This window comes from Chamaea fasciata, unplaced genomic scaffold, assembly GCF_029207755.1.
Source record: "Chamaea fasciata isolate MVZ Bird 193981 ecotype frontalis unplaced genomic scaffold, bChaFas1.0.hap1 SCAF_2, whole genome shotgun sequence".
Taxonomy (NCBI): Eukaryota; Metazoa; Chordata; class Aves; order Passeriformes; family Sylviidae; genus Chamaea; species Chamaea fasciata.
In genome coordinates, this window is record NW_027094087.1 from 90860 (window position 1) to 114943 (window position 24084).

The 24084-nt window shown below is 44.5% G+C and overlaps 1 protein-coding gene and 1 long non-coding RNA gene across 11 annotated transcripts in view; one reads left to right on the plus strand and one right to left on the minus strand.

Annotated features, from left to right (window-relative positions):
* The window catches only part of LOC136303246 (uncharacterized), a 34655-nt gene that overhangs the window by 8538 nt on the left and 2033 nt on the right, over positions 1–24084 (minus strand). For 5 of the 9 annotated variants that reach the window (XR_010724198.1, XR_010724197.1, XR_010724193.1 and 2 more), the window contains 9 exons: positions 23267–23376; positions 20400–20628; positions 12954–13133; positions 11078–11222; positions 10801–10891; positions 5934–6094; positions 5490–5721; positions 4706–4860; positions 3105–3220 (listed from right to left, as the gene is read on the minus strand). This is a non-coding gene — a long non-coding RNA (uncharacterized lncRNA). Of the gene's footprint in view, positions 1–3104; positions 3221–4705; positions 4966–5489; positions 5722–5933; positions 6095–10800; positions 10892–11077; positions 11223–12953; positions 13134–20399; positions 20629–23266; positions 23377–24084 lie in introns of all 9 variants that reach the window. The other 4 variants (XR_010724199.1, XR_010724194.1, XR_010724202.1 and 1 more) reach the window with 4 other exon arrangements.
* Positions 1–24084, plus strand: part of EVA1C (eva-1 homolog C) — a 31900-nt gene that overhangs the window by 5586 nt on the left and 2230 nt on the right. For both annotated transcript variants that reach the window (XM_066206933.1, XM_066206940.1), the window contains exons 2-5: positions 6985–7181; positions 10531–10654; positions 13472–13624; positions 20853–20996. In XM_066206933.1, coding sequence (XP_066063030.1) covers positions 6985–7181; positions 10531–10654; positions 13472–13624; positions 20853–20996 — 618 coding nt within the window. The remainder of the gene's footprint in view (positions 1–6984; positions 7182–10530; positions 10655–13471; positions 13625–20852; positions 20997–24084) is intronic.

Genomic DNA, 24084 nt, shown 5'->3' on the forward strand with positions numbered 1-24084 from the left:
TTCTAGGCATTTTAAGAGTTTTGATTCAAAGGTCTATTGTGTGGCTTCTGGCAACAAATTAAATACCAGTGAGGTTTGGCTCTTAATTTAGAATTAATTTTAAAACATCACTCACTATAGAAGATGTAATTGAAAGCCTATGGTCACTGGAAGGATTCCCAGGGATTTCACTGGGCTTTGGATGAGGGTCTCTACCCACAAAAATGTTTATTTTTCTTCATTGTATTTAATCTTGGATGGGAAGACAAGCTATTCTTTCAGAATAATTTTGCAGTTTTTTGACTTTTCATTTCTTCAGGCTAGAACTGAATTGAGGACAAAGAAATGTGTTTGTAAAGAAAATAATCGAGTGCTGAGAGTGAAGTGGGGGTGTATTTTTGCTTTTCTAACTTGGACTCACTGTTCTATAAACCGTCAGAGCACCGCAGATCTGTGAGCCACCAGATTTCTGTTTTTTTCTGAATTTTTATGATTTTCTGTTTTCTTTCTGAATGTCAAATATAAGGGGGGATACAAAAAAAATGCAGAGCTTGAGTCAGAGATGTGTTTGCAAAATGAAACCTGTGCTTTGTACCCCTGGAGTAGTTCCATATTGGGTCCCAGGACAAGTGTTTGCCCTTTCGCCTTCATGAAATAGCTGAGAGAAGTATAACCGATTGTAGGGTGGAGTTTACTACAGACCCAAGATTTTGGGGATCAAGAACAGTTTGCCTCTTCCTGACACAAGAAGGAAATAAAAACAGAAAGCAAGTGAGAAAAACGGGAGCGCATAGGGATCTCTCAGATTTCCTCAAAAAGCCATTAGGATACAATAAACCAGGCAATCCTAGGAGACAACGCGAGGGAATGTGAAAGTGTAGATCTGAAGGACAGAGAACACCTGTGGGAGTCTGTAAGAAACAGAAAAGGCATGTGGTGTGTAAGTGCAGGATTCATGGGCTTTCCCACTCTGCAGAAATGTCACTCACTTAACTGCAAGTCTGAGCTGAGTGGCACAGAGAGGAAGAGGCTGTGTGGCTTCTGGAGAAACTGGGACCAAAACGTTACAGGTCTGTTCTTTATTCCTATGCCTTGGCTTTTGTTTTTCTAGGAAGAGCTCACGGCTTGGCTTCTTGTGCGTGCTGCTGCTCCCTGAATAAATCCTGTTCAAACTGGAGGGTGAATGACATTGTGCTCTGAATTATCTGCTGGTTACCTGGCCTTTTCTCTGATTTCAGTGGAACCAAGCTCTTGCTTAATTTGACCCTCAGATTTAACACACAGAGGGAATTAGATTCAGTAAGATGGTTATGATTCACGTTATGATCCATGAGGGGGAAAAAAAGAAGACAACCTCCTTAGGAAAGCATACACATGGATAAAAGAGTTCCTGGAAAACCTGACTGGTATCTCAACACTGCTTTGATTGCCATGCTATCCCAAAAGCATCCTCACTACTAACTTAAGCATTTTCTTCTTGCAGACTTAATCCTTCATCTGTCAGTAAGGCCAGTAGAAACAAATTGCTCCACTGGCTCTCCCAGGATAACCATCTTGTCTCTCCAGCTACCAATTCACTTGCAGCATTAGTCATTGAGACTGAACTGAAAGTGGCAGCTCAGGATTCAATTTCCATGAAACTTGCAGGAACTTTATTTCTTCAAGCCCTGCACCCCTCAAGTTTGAAACTGGCCATTAAGCTTAAAAGGTGTTGAGCTGAATAAGGGAATGGCAGATGGACAGAGGTCAGAATCTCATAAGCGTCATCTCCTTTAGAAATGGGCACCTGAAAACTCTCAAGGACCGATTCTAAGAAAAGCAACAGCTTTGAGTGCTCTGAAACCAAAGGAGGCATTTGGAAATCGAATGGGGTTTTCTAGTCACTATCTTATTAGTCAAACTAGATTACTCCTAGTTTTTCCAGGTAAACATCTATCCTTGCTTAAAAAAAGATTTAGATAATACAAAGAAATAGATTATATGAAAAACATTTTCCTTGCACAGAAAACCAACCTTTCATGCCATCTCTGCAGTACAAGTGAAAGGTTGAAGTTGGTAGGATGGTAGTCACTAGCAAAGAGAGCAAGAGTTGAGGGGAGCAGTGGAAAAAGGCACACTGAAAAAAAAACAAGCCATGGGGGGAAATTAAATCAGATTGGTGACTACGCAGGAAGGCATATATTAAGGAATGAGAGATTTTTATGTGCATCTGCTGAGTAAAGCTGTTGTGCTAATTTCTGAACAGCAAGAAGAATAAGCAGTGCTTCTGTCTAAGTGTATTTCTTACTGATTAAAGACTGTGACATGGAGTGTGGCTAGAATGAGTCAAACAGGATGTTTACAAGGCACTTAGATGAAGAATAAAACCATGAAACAAGAAACAGAGTGGCACGAATTTTAGAAACAGTCTCTTTCCCGGGTAACATTTTGCACTCCTCAATTACTCATCCTAAAAAAGAGGTGCCCCAAGGCAGAATGTGCAGACAGCCAGGTGAAAGGGAATGCCAAGAGGCAGATCCTTGTCCCTGTGGACAGAGTAACCCTGGCACAGCATGATCTGTGGCAGAGCCGCCTCAAGACCTGCAGAGGGTTTGGCAGATGGGATTGGGGCTGAAACTCAGGAGTTAATTTCTCCTCAATGCTTCCTTCACAAACCAATGGAGAAAATATTGCAGAAGTACTGCAGCTGGATCCCAAACACCAATCAATATCACAGTTGTGCTTCTAATGGTGTTTGTAGTAGAGTTTATTAACTATTCTGTTATCACTGCATGAAATCTCTTCCTTCAAACTCACCAGTCTGGCTTGTGTATTTTTAATGAGTATTGGCACAATTTTTCACAGAACAGTGGGAGCTGATGGAGATTTACCGGATGGATTAGCCTTCTGGGACTCCCACAACAATATGTGTGCTATTTTGATCTAAAATAGATGGGTATGTCTTTAAAATGAGCTGGCAAATGTCTGTGCTAATTAAACTAAATGGAACGATGCACAGGAACTGATGTTACTAAATCTGTGTTTGAAGGCCCCGTTCTGAGGACCTTCATAGCTTGTGGACTACTCAGCCTCAGCCTCTAAAAGTACTGCATTGCAAAGCTGCTTTCTTACCCAGAAGACATTACCTGAGCCACTGCTGAGATTGCTTTCAGTGTGTGCTGGGCATTGGGCTCACAGCCTGAAATGCTCTTCTCCTTGATCCTTGCATCTGGGGAGCTCATGCCAGGGCAGGGAAGCTGGACTGAATAGAACATACACAGAACTTTCTAAGTTCACACAGTTTCAGTGTTTTTAGGTGGAAAAAAAAAATTCAGGATTTCCATACCTTTAGGTCCACCGCTACCCTTATTGTTGCCACTCAAAGAAAGTGATTATGCCAGGAGCAAGTGGTTAAGTATAAGAAGCTATAACCTCTTAAGAATTCTTTTTCACACAAAGAAGTATCTATTTATTTTCCTATGCCAGTTTTTTTTGTCAGTCATCTTTGTAATTAAGTTTATCAATCCTCCTTTTCTGTAAAAAATGATCGGTAAGGCTCAAAGCTTTGTTCAGCTGCTCAGCCTGAGTGTTTTGTGTGGTACTCTGGTGCTGTGTTTTTTTAGCTGAAGTTCTTTGTCAACACAGTGGATGCTGTGACTAATTCGGCTAATTCAGGAAGAAAGGATTACGCCTGGATTCTGTACTGGTGTTTTGAGTCTCAGTAAAAGATTACAATGAATGAGTAGCCTGGGTTAGACAGACAGTTGGGTGGGATGATACCTTCTGGCCTCCAAATCAATGGGATCTTTTTGTCCCTGAGTGCTTTAGGCTTAACTTGTTGAGCCAGTCTCTAACGTCTGATACACGATTCCAGATGCAGAGCACCCCATACATTGCTTACGACTGTGTCCTGGATGAATGGGAAAGCGCCTAGTGGGGCTTTCACACAGAGGTGTAGAGATGTTACTGGGACACTGCAGTGTTGCCAAGGTTTTTCTAATTTAGACAATTCTCATGATAGTTAACTTCTGCAGTATAGTTTCATATTGTTTTAAAGAGTAACATTTATGATTTTTGAAGAAAAGAGGAACTTTATAGTCCTCCTCATTACAGAATGACACTTGGAAAAGTAACTGCTGCAGCTGAACACCATTGCCCCCTCCATTACCCAACCCAGAAAACAATGAAAAAACCTCAGTATTACGTTTAACGCATTAAGTCATCTAAGGTTTTTTATAGGGCCTGGATATGATTCTCTTTGCTCAGGGTTAAGAAACCCCAAAACTCTGATTGCCAAGCCCACGTGCACATAGCAACCATGACCTCCCTCTATCCATGCTGGTTGTGCTCCAGCCCTCCCTCTGCCCTGCTCTTCAGGGAAAGGGAATCTCCTTGGCCATCTAGGAGCTAGTGAAGACTTCCCTGACGTGCAGGGGACCAGGATCTGGAGGTCTGCTGTAGTCCATGAACAGCCTCTAGCTCCCATATTTAGATAGCAAAACAAAGTTTTCCCCAAATTCACAGCTAAGAGATATTGATGAAGTAAACACAAAAGGAGAGGACAGGACGCTGCCCAGGAAGAGTTCAAGCCTCACAATGCCCTCACTCCTTATCACTACAGCTGTAATTACTGGTAGAGATCATAGCTGATTTTCCCCCAGCTTTACATTGTTTTTCGGCTGAATTTGCTCCCTCTGGGAAAATGTGTTTCTGAACAGAAGTCATTACACAATATAGGGATACTCACGGTCTCAAGAAGGTGAAGCTTCTACCAGGGTGACTACAAGCCACACGACCCAGGAAGGGAGGGAGGAGAAGCAGCAGCTGCAGAGAAAGTTGCTGAGTGCAGGGCAGGCAGTGCCCTGCTACGAGGAGAGGGCCAGCATGAGGACAGGAAAGAACCTGGAGTTTTTCAGAGAAGACGAAGAGGAAATCGTGACTTTTGGAGTGGGAATCCCTCCTCAGCATGGTCTGTGAGCTGCAAAGGACTGAGTGTTCCACGTGTATCTGTGTGTGCAGTAATGAAAAATGCAGGTTTATGTGGTCTGCCTTGTGAGATGAGCAATTTAGATACTATGTCACCACTCCTCTTATCAGAGAACATTAGGTTTCAGCAATTTCCATTACTACTTTTATCCTTTAATGTGTGCAAATACACAAGGATTTTAATAACAGCAGAGTCATGTTTAAGCTGCTTGGAAGGCTGGAGAGCCAAGATATCTTATTTTCACCGTTCCATCTTATGTCATTTTTACAAGTGAACCATATTACTCTTACAGAATCAGAGCAAGTTTTTTATAAAGACATTTTCTTAAAGGATTGAATAGTTGCAATTGTTGGAGAAAGGTGCCTAGATGCTGGATTAGGAATTTGCAGGATCAAAGTAGCAGTTAAGATGCCAGGGAACTCATCCAAATCACAGCATAGCTGATATTCTTTAGGGAATACTGGACTGTTTTGTATACAGCACTCTTGGCCCCAAGTAACTTAAAACCTGAAGAACTGAAATGATTAAAAATATTGGGTCATACCTTTGAGGGTGCTGAGTGCCCACAACTCATCTAGGGCTGAATACTTTGTCACTGTGGCCCTTCATGCCACGATGGTGATGCCAAAGGTGTTCAGCAGATGCCACAGGAGGCCCCTGTGCGGCTCCGGCCACAGTGAAGTCACCTGGGTGCAGCTGGGCATTCGGCCCATTTTCCTGGCAGCACTCAGCATCTCTCAGGAGCGGGCTGGCAGAGGAGGGGCTCTGGCAAGGAACTGCAATTATTTGTGATCTCAATTACACAGAAAATGTAGGGGATGGGTTTGGTTTTGGGCTTACTTGTTCTTTTTAACCTGTGAGAAGCTGTGGGGATTGCTGCTGGACTGGTTTCCTTGAGATCCAGAGGGCAAATGCAGGGCATGGTATTTTTTCTGCCCCAGTTCCAGTGCCAGTGCTCAGACTGAAGTCAGTGAGTTGGGGAACTCACCTACAGCTCGGCTGTGCTGGAAGGTGCATCTGCTGACTCCTGTCCTCCTCTGGGCTCTACATGGGTAACGGCAAAGATAACAATGGAGCAGGCTTCTCCTTCCTCCAGACTTAAGTATTGATTGGGAAGCTGATTTTCGCTATCCAGATGTACAGCTGGAGCTGGAAAAGATGCCAGAGAACTGAAATGTTTGACCCATCCCCAGAAGTGTTCGAGGCCAGACTGAATGGAGGTCTGAGCAACCTGTTCTAGTGGAAGGTGGCAGAGGGGCTGGCATTGGGAGATCTTTAGGGAACTTTCCAACCCAAGCCATTCTATGATTATAGGATTTTCCTATCTTTTGCTTGGAGCACTAAACTTTCTATTTAAAAACTTGTTTTAAAATCGCTTGTCTTTGGGGAAAGTTTATGAAGGGCAGAAGTGTGAAAATTAAATGGCACATTTTATTTAGAGGGCAGATTTTAATTAATTAAAAGGGGTGAACTCTTTTTCAGTATTTTCTTTGAGAAAACCAATTTTTACTTTAACAACACAAAAAAGCCCCTGATTCTGCCACAACAGGAAAATGTTCCCACAAGAAAATATGATGGGTTTTTTTTCCCTCCATCATACTTGAGAGTGTGTGAAACACAACTGCCCACGAACCTAAAAGTGCAGCACATCCTTTTCACAAGACATATAAGGAATACCTTAGGCAGCTGGAATGCAAGAATCTGGCCCAGAAAACCCAGTAATACCCTTCTGACTGCTGCAGACACGCCCTGGGATCACAAGCAGCCACGACTGGCAAGGGCCTGAGCCCATGTACTGTCCGTGTAACACATCCTGCTGCTGCTGGAGTGCTGGGAGGTCTCGCACTCCCTGCCACGAGACCTCACGTTTCCCAGCCCGGAGCACGTAAGGGGTGACCCATTCAGAGAACTGGGTGGCTGCAGGCCAGACGTTTAACCTTGACTACAATGCCCTTTCCGGAGACTGATTGTGGTTTTCTTATTATCTAACGAGCTTGTCATTTCCTGTGCTAGTTGTAACAGAGCTGAATATTTTCTAGGTTACCTAACGAAGCTCCTGCAGAATCACACCGCCTATGCCTGCGACGGGCAGCACCTGAGCCTGCACTGCCCTCGGCACTCAACCATCAGTGTTCAGTCAGCATTTTATGGGCAGGACCCCCACACGTGCACTGCCTGGGAGCCTGAAACCAGAATGACAGAACCCAGGAACTGCGTGGCACCCACCTCGTTGCAGGTACTGCATGTTGTAAAGGTTCTTAAGGTACAGAACGTTTTTGATGCCTTCCCTGCTGTTTCTGTGCAAGTGTTCTCAGCCCTGAATGAGACAACCCTATGGCAGTTTACTACCAAAAGTGTTCCAGCTGGAAGGGTTTGTCTGGACAGCAGGGTGTTACTGTGGGAAGGTGAGAGCTTTGAAGATTGCCTTCCGTTGTGATGAACCTTGCTTTGGAAACCCCATTCTTAAAGTCCCCTAAAATAGTCCTCTCCTTTCCGTTCAAGGGCTGGTCAGGACTGAGGTGACCAGTCTTAATCTATTGCACAGGCCCTCCTTGACCCCAGGGGAGGATACAAGCATTGGACAGGACAGGGTTACAAATCCAGGGAATAAGATGACTTCCTGGTTGGCATTTGGCTTGATGCATGCCTGTCTTCCCTCACTGAAAAGGCACAGCCAACAGCTAAACAGCAAACCCCAAAACAGAATTTCTGCAGACACCTGCATTTCTGTGACTACCTGATTTGTATCAGCAACATCCTACGGTTTGTTTGCTGGGCCTGTAGCTTAAAATTATTTATACTTCATCAATTATTACTTTCTGCTGTGGGGAGTTTTAAAACAAGGTGTGACTTACACTGCTGTCTAAGACTTGTTTCATCTTAGTGAAAAATACCCACTGTTGTTCCAAATTCAGTAAATCATTGCAAAAATGAGTAGTCAGTGGAATCTGAACATGTTCTGTTGGTTAAACTTGTAAATGCTTTACAGAAGTTTTGATGGAGTTTGTAACGTGTGTGTCTGTAGACCACATGCTCCTTCTTGACACCAGGGAATGCCTGTTCCCACCACTACTGAGCTGAAAGGTACTATGAAGTGGTTTGGCAGTAAAATCCTCTCTCTAAAAACAGTATTAGGGCAATTTTGTAAGTGTGGCTCACCCGTGATGTACTGCAAGTTTCGAGGACATTCCAGACATGACCTACGGGCCATGTGAAAGTACATCTCTCCACCAAAAACAGCAGGCCAGATGCATCCTTAATGTTATATTACTGACTGCAGCAAAGCGGCACCAGAGATTATTTTGGGCTTGCGAGTGCCTCTGTGAGGTCTCCATGGGCATTTTTTTCCCTTGAATATAATAAACACAGCATGGGGTAACTGCTGTATAAACTACCATCATGGTTTGGGCACTGTGGCTGATCAAAGGCATGAAAGCGTTTTGGCAAGGCCATGAATCTGTGTGAGATACAAATATTCTGCATCTCGGGGAGTTCCAGTTCTGTTAAGGACAAGGGACACATTTTGTAAACTGATTTCTTAGAAGAGAGCACCAGTGACCTCATCTCTCCTCCCCTTCCCTTTGGAACTGGATCTGCAGTCTGCACAGGCAGGTGAAATGATGCCCTGTAGATGAGAGGAAGCATCACAGGCACGTATTACAGAGATCTCCTGTCAGAGGCATCACTGCAAAGCTGGATCTGGCTGGAGACACTAACTGCCTGATGCTATTTTGAGTATCATTGTTTGATTTTGTAGCTATGTGCTTTTGCACAGCATCATGACAGAAAATGCGACTGCTGTTTACATTAGGCAGGAGAAAACACAAACAGATGCACAGGAGATTATTCAGCTCAGGTGCAAACAGAAGGTGACTCGGTAGGGGACAGCTATCCCTCTCTACTAAAGATGTAACTCTATTTCACTGGTCCCTTCCAGAACTATCCCAATTAAGGAGGAGTTATTTGTTTGACTTGCAACTGTGTAAAAGGAAAACTGACTGATAAAATTAAGTCTGCTGTGCTTTCCTTCTCTTTTAAACTCTCTAGAGTGCATTTAATGCTCAAAAAGTGTTGGATGCACGTCCTCTTCCCCTGCCAATGGGAGCTGTAGGAACACTGCAATGTGCTGCCAATGTGTGTCATTGCTGCTTGGGAGGGAAGGTTTCCAGTGATGACAGCAGAGATCCAGCCGCTGCCAACTCTCTCAGCCTGGAAATAGGAATGCAGCTTGTGCCACCACAGTGGTAAATTTGTGATTTGGGCTCTTGGTATGACTGAGACCTCTGCTGATGAGAAACAAAGCACAAATTCTCATAAGATTTTGAGGGACTACCTAAAACTATCAGAATGGTTTACTACAGTCACTCCCGTTACAAGAGTGGGGTGACCTGGAGATAACACCCTCCTTTGTCACAGCCTGCTGTGATTTTAAACATCATGAATCCTGCGCATAACCACACAGACTATCCAAAAACAGTGTCAGAAAAGCCCTCCCTTAACTGAGTTTTGGAGGTGAATAAGAATTTCCTAAATACACTGCTGCATTTAAGCTGGGTGCTTTGGCTTGTGACTGTGTTAAAAACTGGACAGACTGGCCCTGGCAATGTCTTCATGTTTTCTGCAGCTACAGTTCCAAGAGCACAGCTGGTGTGGGAGCACCAGTGTGAGCAGTAGGAGCACTCAGTCCTTTTTGCTGGACTGGGAGAGAGCCCACACGACCCTTTGTGCATAACACTGCTCACCCGTTTGTTGTCTTCCTCTGTTGCCACTCCCAGGGAACCCGCACAGTAAGAACCAGGATATATTGCTGGGCAATAAATTTGGAGGAGATATGGCCTTAGAACAGCATTAAAAAACACCTCACAAAACAAGACAAGGAGGCTGAGGGTAGACTTGCACATCTGTGCTATCCAATCAAACTAATTGTGAAATTTGCTCGTGGCAAGTCAAGTAAATACCTGATAATGTGTGTAACTGCAAGTGAGAAGGAAGTGTCCCTAAAGCAGGAGTCCTACACACGGCTTATAGCTCGGGTTGTGCTTGTCATTAGTCAGAACTCTTTCAAGTGAAGATTATTTAACAGAGCATGTTCAGGTACATGTAAGCAGATCAAGAAGAAGTGGTTAAAAAGACACCTTTTCGGTTGCCGTGCTTCCCCTGGACATTGCACTCCCATAAATGTGCTCAGGAGGGTACGAGTGCCCCAAGCATGTCAGTGAGACAGCTAGGGGCTTAGTGTGCTCCCACGTGCTCTGGGCTCTGCACCATCGAGGCTGCGGTGGCACTCAGGGCGATTTGGCCAACCTCCCCAGGGGCAGAGGGAAAAGTGACAAACAACAGCAAGTTGGTAACATCCTAATTTGCCGTGAGCATGGCTGTGATGGATGTGTTCCCATAAAGCTGGCCATGACTCCAAGTCCAGTAAAGCTATGGCCTAGATCCAATGATACAGATGTTTCTTGCGTGTTTATAGCCAAAAAGTTGTGATTTCTCTCCTGTGTAGAACAAAGTACAACTAAGTGTTTTCATTGCTGTGTAGCTTCATACCTTGTTGTCAAGACTATCCTTTTTGCCCATTGTTCTAGAAAGTACTGGATGAATGCCAAAACCTGAGATCCTGCCAACTCCTTGTCAATAGTCGGGTTTTTGGGCCTGATCTGTGTCCAGGGACCACTAAATTCCTCCTTGTCTCCTTTAAATGCAAACCTAGTAAGTAATCTTTATCAGGCAAATGTGTTTTTCTACGTGTTTTGTTGCTTGTTTTGGTTAAAATGCCACTGCACAAGGCTTTGCATAAATCCATGTGAAGTTTTGGGGCTCTTGGATTGATAACAAATTGCTCTTTTCTACTTTACCTTAGCTCTCCATTGTGTTTGCAGCTTCAGGGTGCTTGTTGCCAGTTCAATGACCAGTGTCGTTTGGCAGGGGCAGATGTCAGACATCAGACTAGAAAGGAAAAACGTTATAGAAGTTATTTTCAGTGAGACAGCAATGATAATGGCATATTAGAAAGAGCTGAACAGCAAAACCAGATGCATGGGCTGAGGATCCAAATGAAGAAGGTATCCTAGGAAAGAATATGCAAAAATACTTAAGGAGCTGTGCCCAAAGCTTTCAAAGATTCAAAAATACCTCCCGTTTCTGGAATAATGGCCAGAAGATACACGTGCTGACGTGGTTAGAGGCTTTTATTGTAGAATCAGCTGTGCTCTGTGCAGGTAGTCAGTGCTGATGCTGATATGTGAGGGGACAAATCTTGTCTCAAAGAGAATCCACTCTGTAAATATGAGAAAGGGAAAGAACAATTAAGACAATCCTCATGAGCTTTCCTTTATTAGTGGTTTTGAACTGTTCTCCTTGTTGCTATGGTATATGAGAACAAGCTCCAGTAGCCTGGGGGACTCAGCTCTTTTGGCAGTGTATTGCCAGTGTGGCTGAAAAGGGTCCCAAAGAAAACAGCTGAATGATGACTTATGGGTAGGTTCACCAGCCAACACAGAAATACCAACCCACAAGCAGAGGAGAAAGCACTTACGGGGTTTTCTTTGATCAGGGCACTAAGATAGATGTCAGTGGTAGAACAGGAGTAGGTGGCAAACAAACTGAATGGCCAGTTCACAGTGGAAAGTGAAAGTCAGAGCAGAGAGATGGAGTGGAGTAGGCAGATGTCACCTTTGGTAAAGTACTGCCTCAAGAACTCCCAGAGAGACACACTGGGCCAATCATTAGAGGAAAAAAATGCCTGAAATTTAAAATTTTCATTATCTGTTTTATTATATCAATAGTTTAATTATTTTTGCATATTGCAATCAGTCCATTGTCAATAGTAGATGGATTTGAGTATCATAGCAGCGTCCTTGTCATTAGAAATCTCTTTTTGCTAATCAAAAGTGAATTGGCATCCTGTTTATTACTTTCAGAAGCTGCTTAATATTTTTTTTTTCCATGGGAGATGAGCTTCTTATAGTATATAGTATTTAGTGTGATCTGAATTTTAAAAAAGCTGCTCAAAAGCATATTCAACAGCAACTGCTGCCTTCAGAACTGAGGAATAGTCCAGTTCCAGTGCAAATGACATGATTTCTTGTGACAGGAAATTTATAGTTGTAGGTAAGATACCAGTATTGTTAGTCTTGGAAGCAGAAAACATCCTTACCCAGGAAATCACTTCATAACTTCAAGTATATTCTACGCTCTCCTTGCCTTCAAGTGGGCACTTAAGCAGTTGCCTAAATCCCTTAGTTTTTCATCTATTTTTCACCCCAGATTTTTGGCCTATTTCTGTGTGCACAGCATGGCAGGTGCTTCTGCAGAAGTCACAACCTGCAGTAGGTCAAGTTTTTTCAAAATGTTTTCAAAATACTTTTCAGGATCACTCTTTTCTTATACTTAAGGCTGCTGATGAGCTCGAATGGAAGAAACTGGACTGTTACCAAGAACATTAACCCATTGTTTTATCTGTTCTGTTTTGGATGAAACAATAAGGTTTTCATTCATGAGTAGATAGGTGGTTTCTCTCTCTCCAGTTCCTGAAAAACCAGCACCTACCCCCCGCTCACAGGGACACCGCTCGCTAACAATAAGGTTTCCCTTTTCTTCTGCTCAGCTCAGGAATCTCTTTTTCCTGTTTTCACATTTTTGAGGCCAAAAAAAAAAAGGGAGGAGAATAAACTGTTCTCCCTGGCCTTATCTGCCATAAAAAGGTTTGGTACCACAGCTCAGCCTGATGACTTAAGAAGGTCAAATGCCACGAAAAGAGCGGCTGCTTAGGCCAGGAAGAGCCTTGCTGAACAGGTGGCAAATTTAAAGAGGTTCCCTAGGAGGGAAAAGCTGTGAAGATGAGCGTTCAGAGCCTTACCCACCTCTGCTGAGGGTACTGCCAGGGTGCCTGTGCCAGCTGAGCAAGGGAGGGGGGGATTTTTCTCAGGCTCCTAACTCACATCACTTTGCCAGCCAAATTTTCAAATGAGCCCTTGCTGGATAATGCTGCCCAGGGAAACCCACTGACCTTGGTGGAGCAGTGCAAATACAGCTGAGAGCACTGTCTGGCTTGGGATGGGGACCCCGTCCTGGCCTTTTGTCCTGCCATTGTCCGTGCGCCCAGCGCTGTCACTGAGCAGGGCCAGCCCTGCCCGTGATTGATGAGTGTGCAGAGGCAGCTGAGGCACGCCTAGAATGCAACAGTGTCCTGAGGAGAGACAAAAGGGAAGGATGAAGATTCTCTTGCTGAGTAGGAGTGGAAAGACAGCCAGGAAAGCGGCGAGGCCGTTTCACTGGGAGACTGGCAAAATTAGGATTTTCTATTCTGTTCAAAATGCAGCCATAGGCTCTAGACAGTCACTTGGGCAGAACTCATTTGGAAGAAGCACTCTGCTCTTGACTTTGTGTCTGGCTGTACAAGTGCCACGTGCCACTTGCAACAGCATTTGCAGGAAAGCTGGTTTCTGTCCTGCTGCTATTTGCTATTAACAGTCCAGCTATTTAAATTGCCTCACGCTATCATATTGCTGTTTGCTTCTACTTTAGCTGAATACAAAACCAAATCAGCATGTGAAAACCAGGAACTGAAGCTCCACTGTCAGGAATCCAAGTTTCTTATCATCTACTCGGCCACCTACGGCAGATGGGCACACGAGGAGAGCGTCTGCTCAACAAAGGCGGAGCACGCCCCCCCCTTTGGTATGTTTGGGCACCACTGAGGGACCTTCTCTAGACAGGAGCACAGGGAAGAGAGGACACAGGTGGGGAGAAACTTCAGGTGCAAGAGCAATGGCGTTGTGAAAGCATCAGTGATGGAAATGTGAGAGAGATTATTTCTGAAACTCAAACATACTGCCCAATATGAGGGAGGAACATAGAGTAAGAAATGCAGCAAAGTAATAAACTTTCATACAGTTAATCAGTTCTTAGTATGATTAGCATCAAAAACTAGTTCCCTTGCCTGTCTTGAATTTAGGTGACATACACTGAATATCAGCTGTTTGCCTCTCCTTTTCCTCCAGCTTCTGACAATGACCAGGTGACCTAGTATCATGATACTGTCTTACTGCTCCTTCTTCTCTGATTCCTGTTGCTGCCAGATATTCCCCGCCTGCAGACTGTACAGAGAGGGCCCATGGGACAGGGCCATTGCTTTAGATGCTGCTGTATCACCAGACCCCAAGGCTGTGGTGGCACACTAGAAAGTTAAATGTTCCTGGGACTTCTCTCTGGCACCAAGTCAGGCATGTCCTACATACACAGCAATAAACTGAATAATACGTTTCGTGGTGACACTGAAGGCATGAAGGTAACTTTTCACACCATGGAGAAGGCCAGCACGAGATGAGTGTGCTCTTCAAACCCCTGGGTACGACACAGGGGAGGGCTTGCACGACTGACGCCAGCCCTGTGCAAAGGCTTAACGTTGCTCCGAAGAAACACGCTTTACGTGTCATCTATGAGAAGCATCTCTGAACATCAAGAAGAGATCGATAATTAATCTTAAGAGCCTTTTGTCAGCAAGCCAGTGTTTCTATTTAGTTACACAGATACTATTAAAAATTTATTGGCTGAAAATCGCCATCTGTTCTTAGACAAGATTCTCTTTAATATTGCCAGGTCTGTGTTTCACACCAGGTCTCTTGGGCCTTCACAGAGACTTAGCTGTGCCTGTCTGTTCTGTGGAGAAAACATTTTAGAAGGTCTCTGACACCCCTTATGACAGTGGCATTAACAGGTGACACAAGGCGGGGCAGAGATGTCCCAGCTGATAAAGAGAGGCTGCCACCACACTTATATTTTGCACTGCACTGACCTCTCAAAATCACTCCCTCGCCTCTAATGTCAGCACTCAGAGTTCACATATCAGAATTCTGCAAACTTTTCCTACTGGATAAAATTTCCCAGGATAAAAAGAAAGAATTTGCAACAGCAACAAGCTCTGCTATGGCCCCTGTGTACGAGCACCTGTGCAGCAACACCCTGGCTGGCACTGGTTCTGTGTTCTGTAAAGCAGCCTAAAACACTAGCAATAGGAGAGAGCATAAAACCTGAGACTAACACAAAGTAGATCTACAGAAGGTAGATCCTTGCATAGATTTCCTACTACTTAATGGAAGTACTTGGCTTCTTCCTGCCTGGTACCGGTGACTTTCTGCAGGAGGTGGAATTTCCAAAAGTCCCTGTGTGGCATGGGAGTTCACATTCAGTTATCACAAAAGACTTGGCACTTTGGAGCCAGATCCAACTGACTCCAGATGTCTCGAGCCTGAATCTTATTTGTGTTGTTATTTAAGCCGCTACAGATATAAGTGGGTGCATGACTAGATTTCTGCAATGATTGCATAGCTTTCTCTCAGGGAAAACCATGGTAATTTGAATGTAATGACTTGAGACAGCTCTTCCTTCCTGAATCAGAGCCCACGTACCTATCTATGTCTGCACCAAAAGCTGAATTGGCTCCACCACACGTGCATTATTGTTTCTGCTCGTGCTGGCGCAACTCAGCCTAAGGGCAGTGCTCAACCCGTTCCAGTTCTTTCACTGTGTCACAGAGAAACTGTGAGGCGATTTTTTTTTATCACTATGCAGAAGAGAAGTCACCCAAAGGAACTAATGACAGGCCCAGAAAGTCTCTGGTGAGCTCAAAAGTTTTGCATCTCTCTGTACTTGCTACAGTCCTGCCAGGTGTACTGGGTATTGAACTGGACACTCCCCGAGGTCTTGGCTAGCTGTTGATAAGTGTGACAGCAGTGACAAACAGCAGCTTTGGGTTGGGAAGAGATGTGTTCTCAAGCATTGCCTTTCTGTGAACCACCTGTTCAAGTCAGTTGACAGAATTTCAGAGCTTTGCTTCAAAGAGAATCCAGGAAAACAAAACATTTCTTTGGCATAAAGGCTCTTTTCCATATAGGAAATAAATTATATAAATCCATCTCTGCTGTGGGAGATATCTGTGTGGCCTTGAGCACTTGTAGGATCCTGAGCCTCACCGCATTTAGCATAAGTAGATACTCATGCAACTGGTTTTCTAAGCCAGTGTAGTGGTAAAAAACAGTTTCTGCAGCTGTCCAAATGCCTGGCACTGTTAAAACTGTACAGAATTTCCAGCAAGCAACTTCCCTGTTTTACTAAGACTATCAAAGACTCCACAAGAAAATTCTGTTCTGTAGCAGATGGTTCTGCCCAGAGGTATCCATTGTGCCCAGCACCAAAGCAGGAAACCGTAGCAGTTTGTTCCTGTGTGAATTGCTGCCTTTTCTGACCCATTATCTCTTTTATATTTGTACTAACTTGTGCATGAGGAAGCAGAAAATCTATTGGTCATAGGAAGTTAAAGAATTGTGCCAGAACAGGTTACCATAGAGAGCACCAGGAAGACTCAGGTCAACAAACACCTCTCAAATAATAAATTACCCTTGTTAATACATACTTGAAAGAAGGCTTGGTAGTGGGTCACCTCTAGGTTCAACTTGCATGCTAGAACACTGCAATATCCTTCCCAGAAATTCCTCTGGATGCACACTGACTGGTCAGATGTGCGTTCCCTTGAGCACCCGTGACCTGCAGAGCCCTGAATTACACCTCTGTCACAGAAGGTGGGGCTCTTTGCAGTACAGCCCTCTCTTTTACCTGGTTCCACTTTTGGAGGGTTGAGAGGGGAGGTGGACAATTCACAAACTCTCATCACAGCTTGCATTGTGCCATGACATACCGTGGGGCTGGGCTTTGTCCTAGTCTCCTCTTCCCAGTGGATTCAGATAAGAGGGAGGGGTGAAGAAGTCGAGCAAGGGGGATTTTCAAAATCCTGTAGGCTCCTTCCAGTCCAGCTAGGTGTCAGGATTTTTTTTAATCTAACAGGATTCTATGATGCTGTGATTCTTTTTGTTGGTTTGGATACTGTAGCAAATTAAAAGGGCCTTGTATCTCTTATTCACTGACTGATTGAAAAGCTTTTGGTTTCTGTCTCTTACTAAAAGATGTACTCTTTGCCTGGTGTAAGCCTGCCCCTGGGAAGGTCTCTTGAGAGCAGAAGAAACAGCAGTGAAGGCACAAGCAGCTTTAGGCAGATCTGGAAATGTTTCCACACTGCTTTGGCACTTTGGGCGTAGGAGACAGGAGTCAAATGAATTTTGTGGATGCAAAAGTAAGGATAAAATAGTTCAATTTTGCTTCTACTACAAAACCCCTTAAATCAGCTCTCTCTGTGTGCAGACATGAGATATGAAAAGGTCCTTGCCTGTGTCAGCCCGAGCAAACTGGGAAGTTTAGTAGGTGCTCTGGGCCCCAAGAGGTGCCAGTAGGAGCCGTTGCACCCCTTTGCAACCCCTTCAATGTTGTCAAGACAAAACTCCCTTAGAATAAGAGATTTTCAGAGCAGTGGCAGGATGAGGAATGATTGATTGAAGGGAGGAAGAGACCAGCTGCCATTTTTAGAGTCCAAATAACTTTCTTCTGAGATGAACAGGGAAGATCAGATTTGGCTGGTGGAGGTTGCCCGGAGCACACTGAGACACACGTAACTTCAACCAGTAATGTTTTCTTTACCAGCAGTTGGGGGTTTCTTGGGTCTATTTTTCCATGGCTCACATTTGTGAAAGGTTTGGAAAAGTACACTAGGCCGTCAAGTCTAAAAGGAGCCAAGGAACTCCTCCCTGTACACAGGCAGGAGCAGGGAGTCTGGTTCCTGCTGTCAGGAAATGGAGAGCCAGTCTTGTCTCTTGCCCTTAGTGCTTGGTGGGATGCATCCCCCACTCTGCACATGCATGTGCAGGAAGGAGAGGGAGACCAAGTTTGGGGGGTTTTTTGTACAAAAACGCTGCCGGTCACACGTTGTGTGTTTCTGCTGGAATCAGCAGTTCCAGCGGCCTTTTGCTGATGCATAGGCAGGGCCCTGTGTGCCATGCTCTTGCATAAATTACCATATTATTTCAGCTCCTCTCTTTAGGAGTCTACAGCCTTAGCTTGCTCCAAACTCCACAGTTCCCCCTTGTCCTCACAGCTGATATCTGGGCTCCACAAAGCACAAGCCATCCTGATTTGGAGGTGTGAAATCTTTGCTTTCAGTTGATTTTAAAAGCGAGCTCCTAATTCTTCTGTGGGTGGGCACAGCCCAGAACAAATAAAGCAGCGTAAGAAGCAGTTGGGGATGAAAGCAGTTGGTAACATTTGGAGAGGGTGGGACAGGACGCTGTCGCCAGAGCCCGGCACAAGATGCTCCATCACCTGCAGGTTTTGTGTGGCAGGGTGGAAAGAAAGGGAGGGAAAGTTCCTCCTGTCTGAATTGAGAGAAGCTTTAAGAAACCAGAAGACAAATTACTTCTCATTAAAGCCTGCATGATTTATCGCATGTCATTTGCATGCCAAAACTTTCCCAAACAAAGGTAATTAGGGAGCTGAAAGAGCCTTTCCTCCAGAAACAAGGCTTTCTATTCCAACTGTTAAATAGCTGCAGTCAGATTGGATAGTTTATTACTGCATTAAGAACCTCATCTTGACACCCGTGTCCCCGTGCCATCCACAGCAGCGGCTGGTACAAAAGATCCACCGACAGTCTTGGTGTGTAACAAGCAGCTTGGGAGAAAAGCAAGGAAAATGGAGTGTTTTCCCAGCCACACACTGCTGCCTTGTCTGCTACCACTGGATGCCGCCAGCCTTTTAGCGCTCTGGGAATGTGCCTTTCCAGAGGCATGTTATTGAAAATGTATGGTACCAGTCTAACAAGGCCCAGGGATATCTGTGTAGGTCAAACAGCACTCAGTCAGAAAGAAGCCGCATTGCATATGTGTGTTCATCTCCCAGTTCATGAGTTCTTCCGGCCCATTCCCTGGGATTCCTTTACTCAAAACACAGACTGACCTCTCCTCATTCACTCACTGGAAAAAAGGTGTTTGACCAGGAGAAGGGTAAGTTATTCAAGTTAATCCAATCACAGCTGCTGGGAGAACTGGTGGGAAGGTAGCAAGGCCACATGTAAATTAGACAGGATTTTTTAATTGAATCACTAAAACCCAAAATCTTTTCAGAATGCAGGAAATTTTAAATTTTTTTTTTTTTTTAATGTTATAAGACTTTCCAGGTAATGTGTGTCCTGTCCTGCAGAAGAAACAGGCCATGGTTTGCCTTTACTGACCTGTGACACCAGGCAAACCTTGGGAGGTTCTCCAAAAACTGGCCTGCTGAGAACCTGCAGGCATGTCATGACTCCAAATCCAACATGGATAGAAATGATGAGAACTTATTAAGTCCCACAGAAATATAAGCAAAGGCAAAACCAAACATACACTTGCCATATCACTAAATATGTAGAAAACCATCAGCACAGCATCATCCTGATTTTACGAGGCACCGAGAGTAGCTCCCAGGGCAGGAAGTTCTATAGAAAACATGCAGTTTGCCAGTTTACTGTTGTGCTCCCAATCCATTCATTTATGAATCACCCAACAATTCCTCCTGATACTCTCTAGCTGGTTTTGGTCTTGCTAAAGTAAGCTATTGGCTGCCTAAAACGTCCATCCAAATATATATCCTTACTCACCTGAAATTGCCAGGGAGGGAAACTAAAACTGCTAAGTTACCTAATCAGAACTACCCAATGCTTTAGGTCAGCCTTTCCCTGCCTTCCCAGCAGTCTCTTGGGACACAAAGGTATTGGGATTTTAGGGCTCTGAAAAGTCAAAGAGCTCTCTCCTAAAATCCATGTCCAAAGCAACCCACGAGCCCTTTGCCAGACAGATCAGCCCAACATCTCCCGTAAGTCTGCCCAGGTACATGACTTATTTAGTGCTGGGGTCAGGGAGTTAACTCTAAAAATCACAAATCTGCCCCATTTTCACACATTAAATGTCAAGAACTCAGTCTCAAACCTTCTCTTCTTTTCAAACAGATTTGGGGAACCTTTGGAGTGTCTTTGCAAACAATGTTTGTCCTTCCTCTAAAGAGGCACAAATGAACTTCAGCAGTTGGCAGGTGACTGAAGGCCATCCTTTATTGTAGAAGGGGGACTGTTTCAATGCCCAGAAAATGATGCTTCAGACCTCTAGAGCACCCCTGCCTCAGAAGCCTGGAGTGAGACATATCTGTCATACACAGAAAGCCCAAGTGTGTGGGTGATAGAGAAAGATTCAGAGAAGTATTACTTGCTCCAAACTTGTCCTTTCTGCATCCTCTCCTGTTGAGAAACCAAAACTACAGGGTGTTTTTCTGCTTTGTGCCTTGGAGTTTAGCACACGTGGATACAGAGAACTTAATCACATTTAGACACGTTCTTTTTTTTAAAGCAGAGAGTGACTCACACACTTTCCCACTCAAGTAATTTCAGCTCCAGTGCAAAACCCATTTTTGGAAGCCACATGTTTCCCTGGTTAAATATTGAGCCCATTTTGACCTCTGCATAGTAAATCACAAGCTACTTTTTAATAGCCTGAACTTCCCTGTAGCCTGAGCTGTTGCAACACATAAAAACTGATCTCACCTGACTTGAACTGAACTTGGATATCCAGTTGACTCATCTCAGTAACCCAGGGCCAAGAAACAGACTTGGAAACAGCATTTCATCTCTCTTGACTTGAGACGGCATAGATGTAGAGCTATTTGGATGTGCTTCTTTTTTCCAAGGCATCCTGAATGGAACATCGAGACCTTGTACTGGGCACCCGTTCGGAGCTTGAGGAGACTCTTCCTGCACCCTTAGGATGATGCACCTGTAAGGCAACATGGGAGAGTTACCTCACTGCAAGTTCACATTGTTATTGCAGCTGACTCCTTGCATTGACAAATCTTAATATTTAACTCTGAAATCCTGCTAAGGCAAAGTAACACCTGAGATCGGGTGCAGAATTGGATCTCTAGTCATGCATCCAGCAGCTCTCATTTCAGATAACACCAGGTGTTGTATATTTATTGTGTGTATTCTTTTTTCTTTCAGACTGTTTGTCTTACACAGCGCTGGAAGTGTTATCAAAAAGGTGTTATGGGAAACAGAGATGCAAAATCATTGTCACTAGCCGGGATTTTGGAAGTCCATGCCTACCTGGTGTGACAAAATACCTAAATGTCAGCTATGCATGTGGTAAGAGCAAATGCACAATCATTTTCAAGCCCTCATTTCTGCTTGCAAAGACACACACACTCATCCACATATGGGCACTGAGCCTTCCTAAGTATCCGCTTCCCTTTAAAACAGGAAGTTTGTGACACAGCCATACAAAATATGTGAACAACTCCCTGGGCACAGTGGCACCTAACAAAAAGCCTCTGGTATCAAGGGGTTTTTTGCTATTAAAAATGCAACCAACAATAAAATATCAACTATGTAGTTCAATATTTTTGAGAAATACTATCAAGATAAGAGTTTGTTCCACAGATTTCACCTGCAACAGAGCTAGGAAAAATAAGCTGGCATTGCCTGGCATCAGTGCAGGTAAAACAGTCCAGCATAATCGAAGCACTGTGTACAAGCCCAGTCCTGAAACCTGATTCATGTGAGTACATCTACAGCTTCTCCCTCACAGAGGGGTTTCCTTTCTCATGGAAAGGGAGGTGAAAGTTTATGAAAAGTAAAGGCTTGAAGTTATACATCCCTTGCAGGATTGAAACATACTTCAGCTCATTCCTCAGACAGGAGGGAACAGTCTTGCATATTGTTTGCCATAGACTAATATAATTCCGTAAGAGGCAAGCAGAATTCCCTAAAATACTTCCATAGGAGCAGCTCCACAGGTACATACTGCAGAGTCCTTTGGCTGCATCCCTAGTGAGTAGTGGTCAAAGGGCACAGGTTACCTGAGACACGCTTTTAAGAACAGCAGTGTAGGATTGATGGCCAGGTCACCTCTACCTGAAGATCAGAGGAAAATGAGCCCTGAGAGATTTTCGGTCTCCCCAGGAATTGGTTGTCAGCTGTGAAAGGTGATGCAGTAATTTGGCTTCATGTTACTGGAGAGATCTGGGAATCTGCCATTGCATCAATACATTATATTATTGTGCAGCTGCCTTTATAAATGAGTTAGTGTAATTCTCTCTAATTAGCATGAGCGTAATTATAACAAGTTGCTCCTACTTGCACGTCTGTGTACCAGAAAAGCAGAGTTTAGGGATGTGGTTTTGCAAAAACTCGTGGGTAACCAATAGTGATCTTTGGTTCCAGTTCTAGTTTTTCTTCTGCCAAATCTCACCGGCCTGTGCGATCTGACGCATCAGCCAATGATCTGCAGATCTGATTATTTTACAGATCATCTAATGAACATGGGAAGAATTTGGCATATTCCAGAGTGACATTTTACATTAATTCTCCTCACTAGAGGATGCCTGCTAATCTGATGCTTCCAAAGATAATGCAAACAGATCTCCCCCTGTAGTGACAGAAACTCAGCAGAGCAGAGCACTTTTGTTCTCGGGACTGTGCCACACTTCAGTGTATTTCTATCAGGGTTAGGAATGTGACAAAACCCCATACTCCCCACTCCCCAACCAGCGGTCAGCAGCTGTTTAGGGGTAGTGAGTCTGGCTGGATTTTTACATTTGCAGTTCATTCCTGACAGTAAAAACGTGACACGAGCCAGGAGGTACTGGTTTCTTGAAGTCTCAGTGCCTCCAGTGATCTGCTCAGCATCATCTCCTGTCTGCACAAGGTGGGACCTCCTGGCTCTTGCTGAGCCTGCACTTCAGGATCAGGGAATCCTCTCTCAGGAACCGTGGCTCCTGCAGCCCCATGGTGTATCCCCACTCCCTGGATGCTAGAGCCCCTTTGTGGGCTGCCTTTGGCAGCCTGCAGGAGGTGGCTGACTCCTACTTGCCAAAGTAGTGTTGGCACAAGTTGTAATACAGATGCGATTACCTTAATAGAAATTGCTATGCTGGTACCAGCTCTTCTGTTCAGTGACCTGATGGAGCCTATACCAGCCCTTGCATCTGAAAGGCACCATAATGAAAATAAGCAATGCAAGCAGCCAGCGGCTCTTTCTCTCCGTGCCATTTTGAATTAAACATTCCCCTACAATAAATATTTGAATGGCAAAGGGGAAAAGGGCAAGTGAAGCCCTGGGGAGGTCCCCCTGGGAGGGGAGCACGAGGAACATCAGCACAGGTGAAGGAGTCCCAGGCCATGCAACAGGAGCTTTGGGCCCTGCATGGACGCTGGAGACGGCGCATCCTCCCAGGACGTTGTTCACAACACAGGCATGTTGTTAGAACAGCCAGGCCTGCAAATGCAGACTGCAGGCTGGAAACAATCCTGCTCCCTCTCTGCCCCACACACAAGGGAAAGTTCCAGTTCCACCACTGGAAAACAGCTACAAATTACCACAAGGTACAAGACAAAAGAGAAATGAGCTTATTTACCCATGTATCTGTTGGCCTTCCACTGCAAACAGGAGCTAAGACTCCCAAGAGGACTTCTTCACCAGGAAAGGAAACAGCTCTGACTTTGAGCTCACACAGAAGGAGAAGTTCTGCCCAGAAAGAAGTGCTATTTTTAGTTGTTTTCCAAATGAAAACTATGCTGAACTGCAAACCTCAGTCTCCTCTGTTCCATTTAACTATCTCAACACTATTTCTTGGCAAGTGTTTCTATGTGGGATAGAGGTGAGTTTCACACTTTTTTTACCCACGCCCCCCCCACCCCAATCAGTCTGAAAATCAATCTGCCTTCACATAGTACAGGAACAGGGGCCTAGATCTGGGTGACTGAAGGGCCCATTCATCCATTATGGAATATGTGAACTCTCAATGTCTCTACAATGCACCTGCGTGTAGGTCTTTTAAGACTGTAAACACTTAACAAGGGAATAAATTAATGAAATGAGAAAGATGCAGCTCATGTATTCCCATCCTCTCCACCTTCTTCAGAAACTCTCCATCTCAGAAGCTTTGCAAATGACATCACACAAGGCTTTCACGTTTATCTTAGAATTACAGTGAATTATCCTCATCCAAACCCAGTATCTAGATGCAACTCAGCATCTGGCTGTAGCCCAGTTTATGCTGAATTTAGAGGCCAGTTTTGTCTCCATCCACTGGTTGGGACACCCTTAAGGGGTTGAAAACAAGGGGGGGTTGCTGTGCAGAGATGCACTGATGTTCCTGGAGCAGGCTGGTGTCTGAATCCAGCCACAGGCCCAAAGCTGTCCTGACTTCACAAGAACCACACAATCATTAAG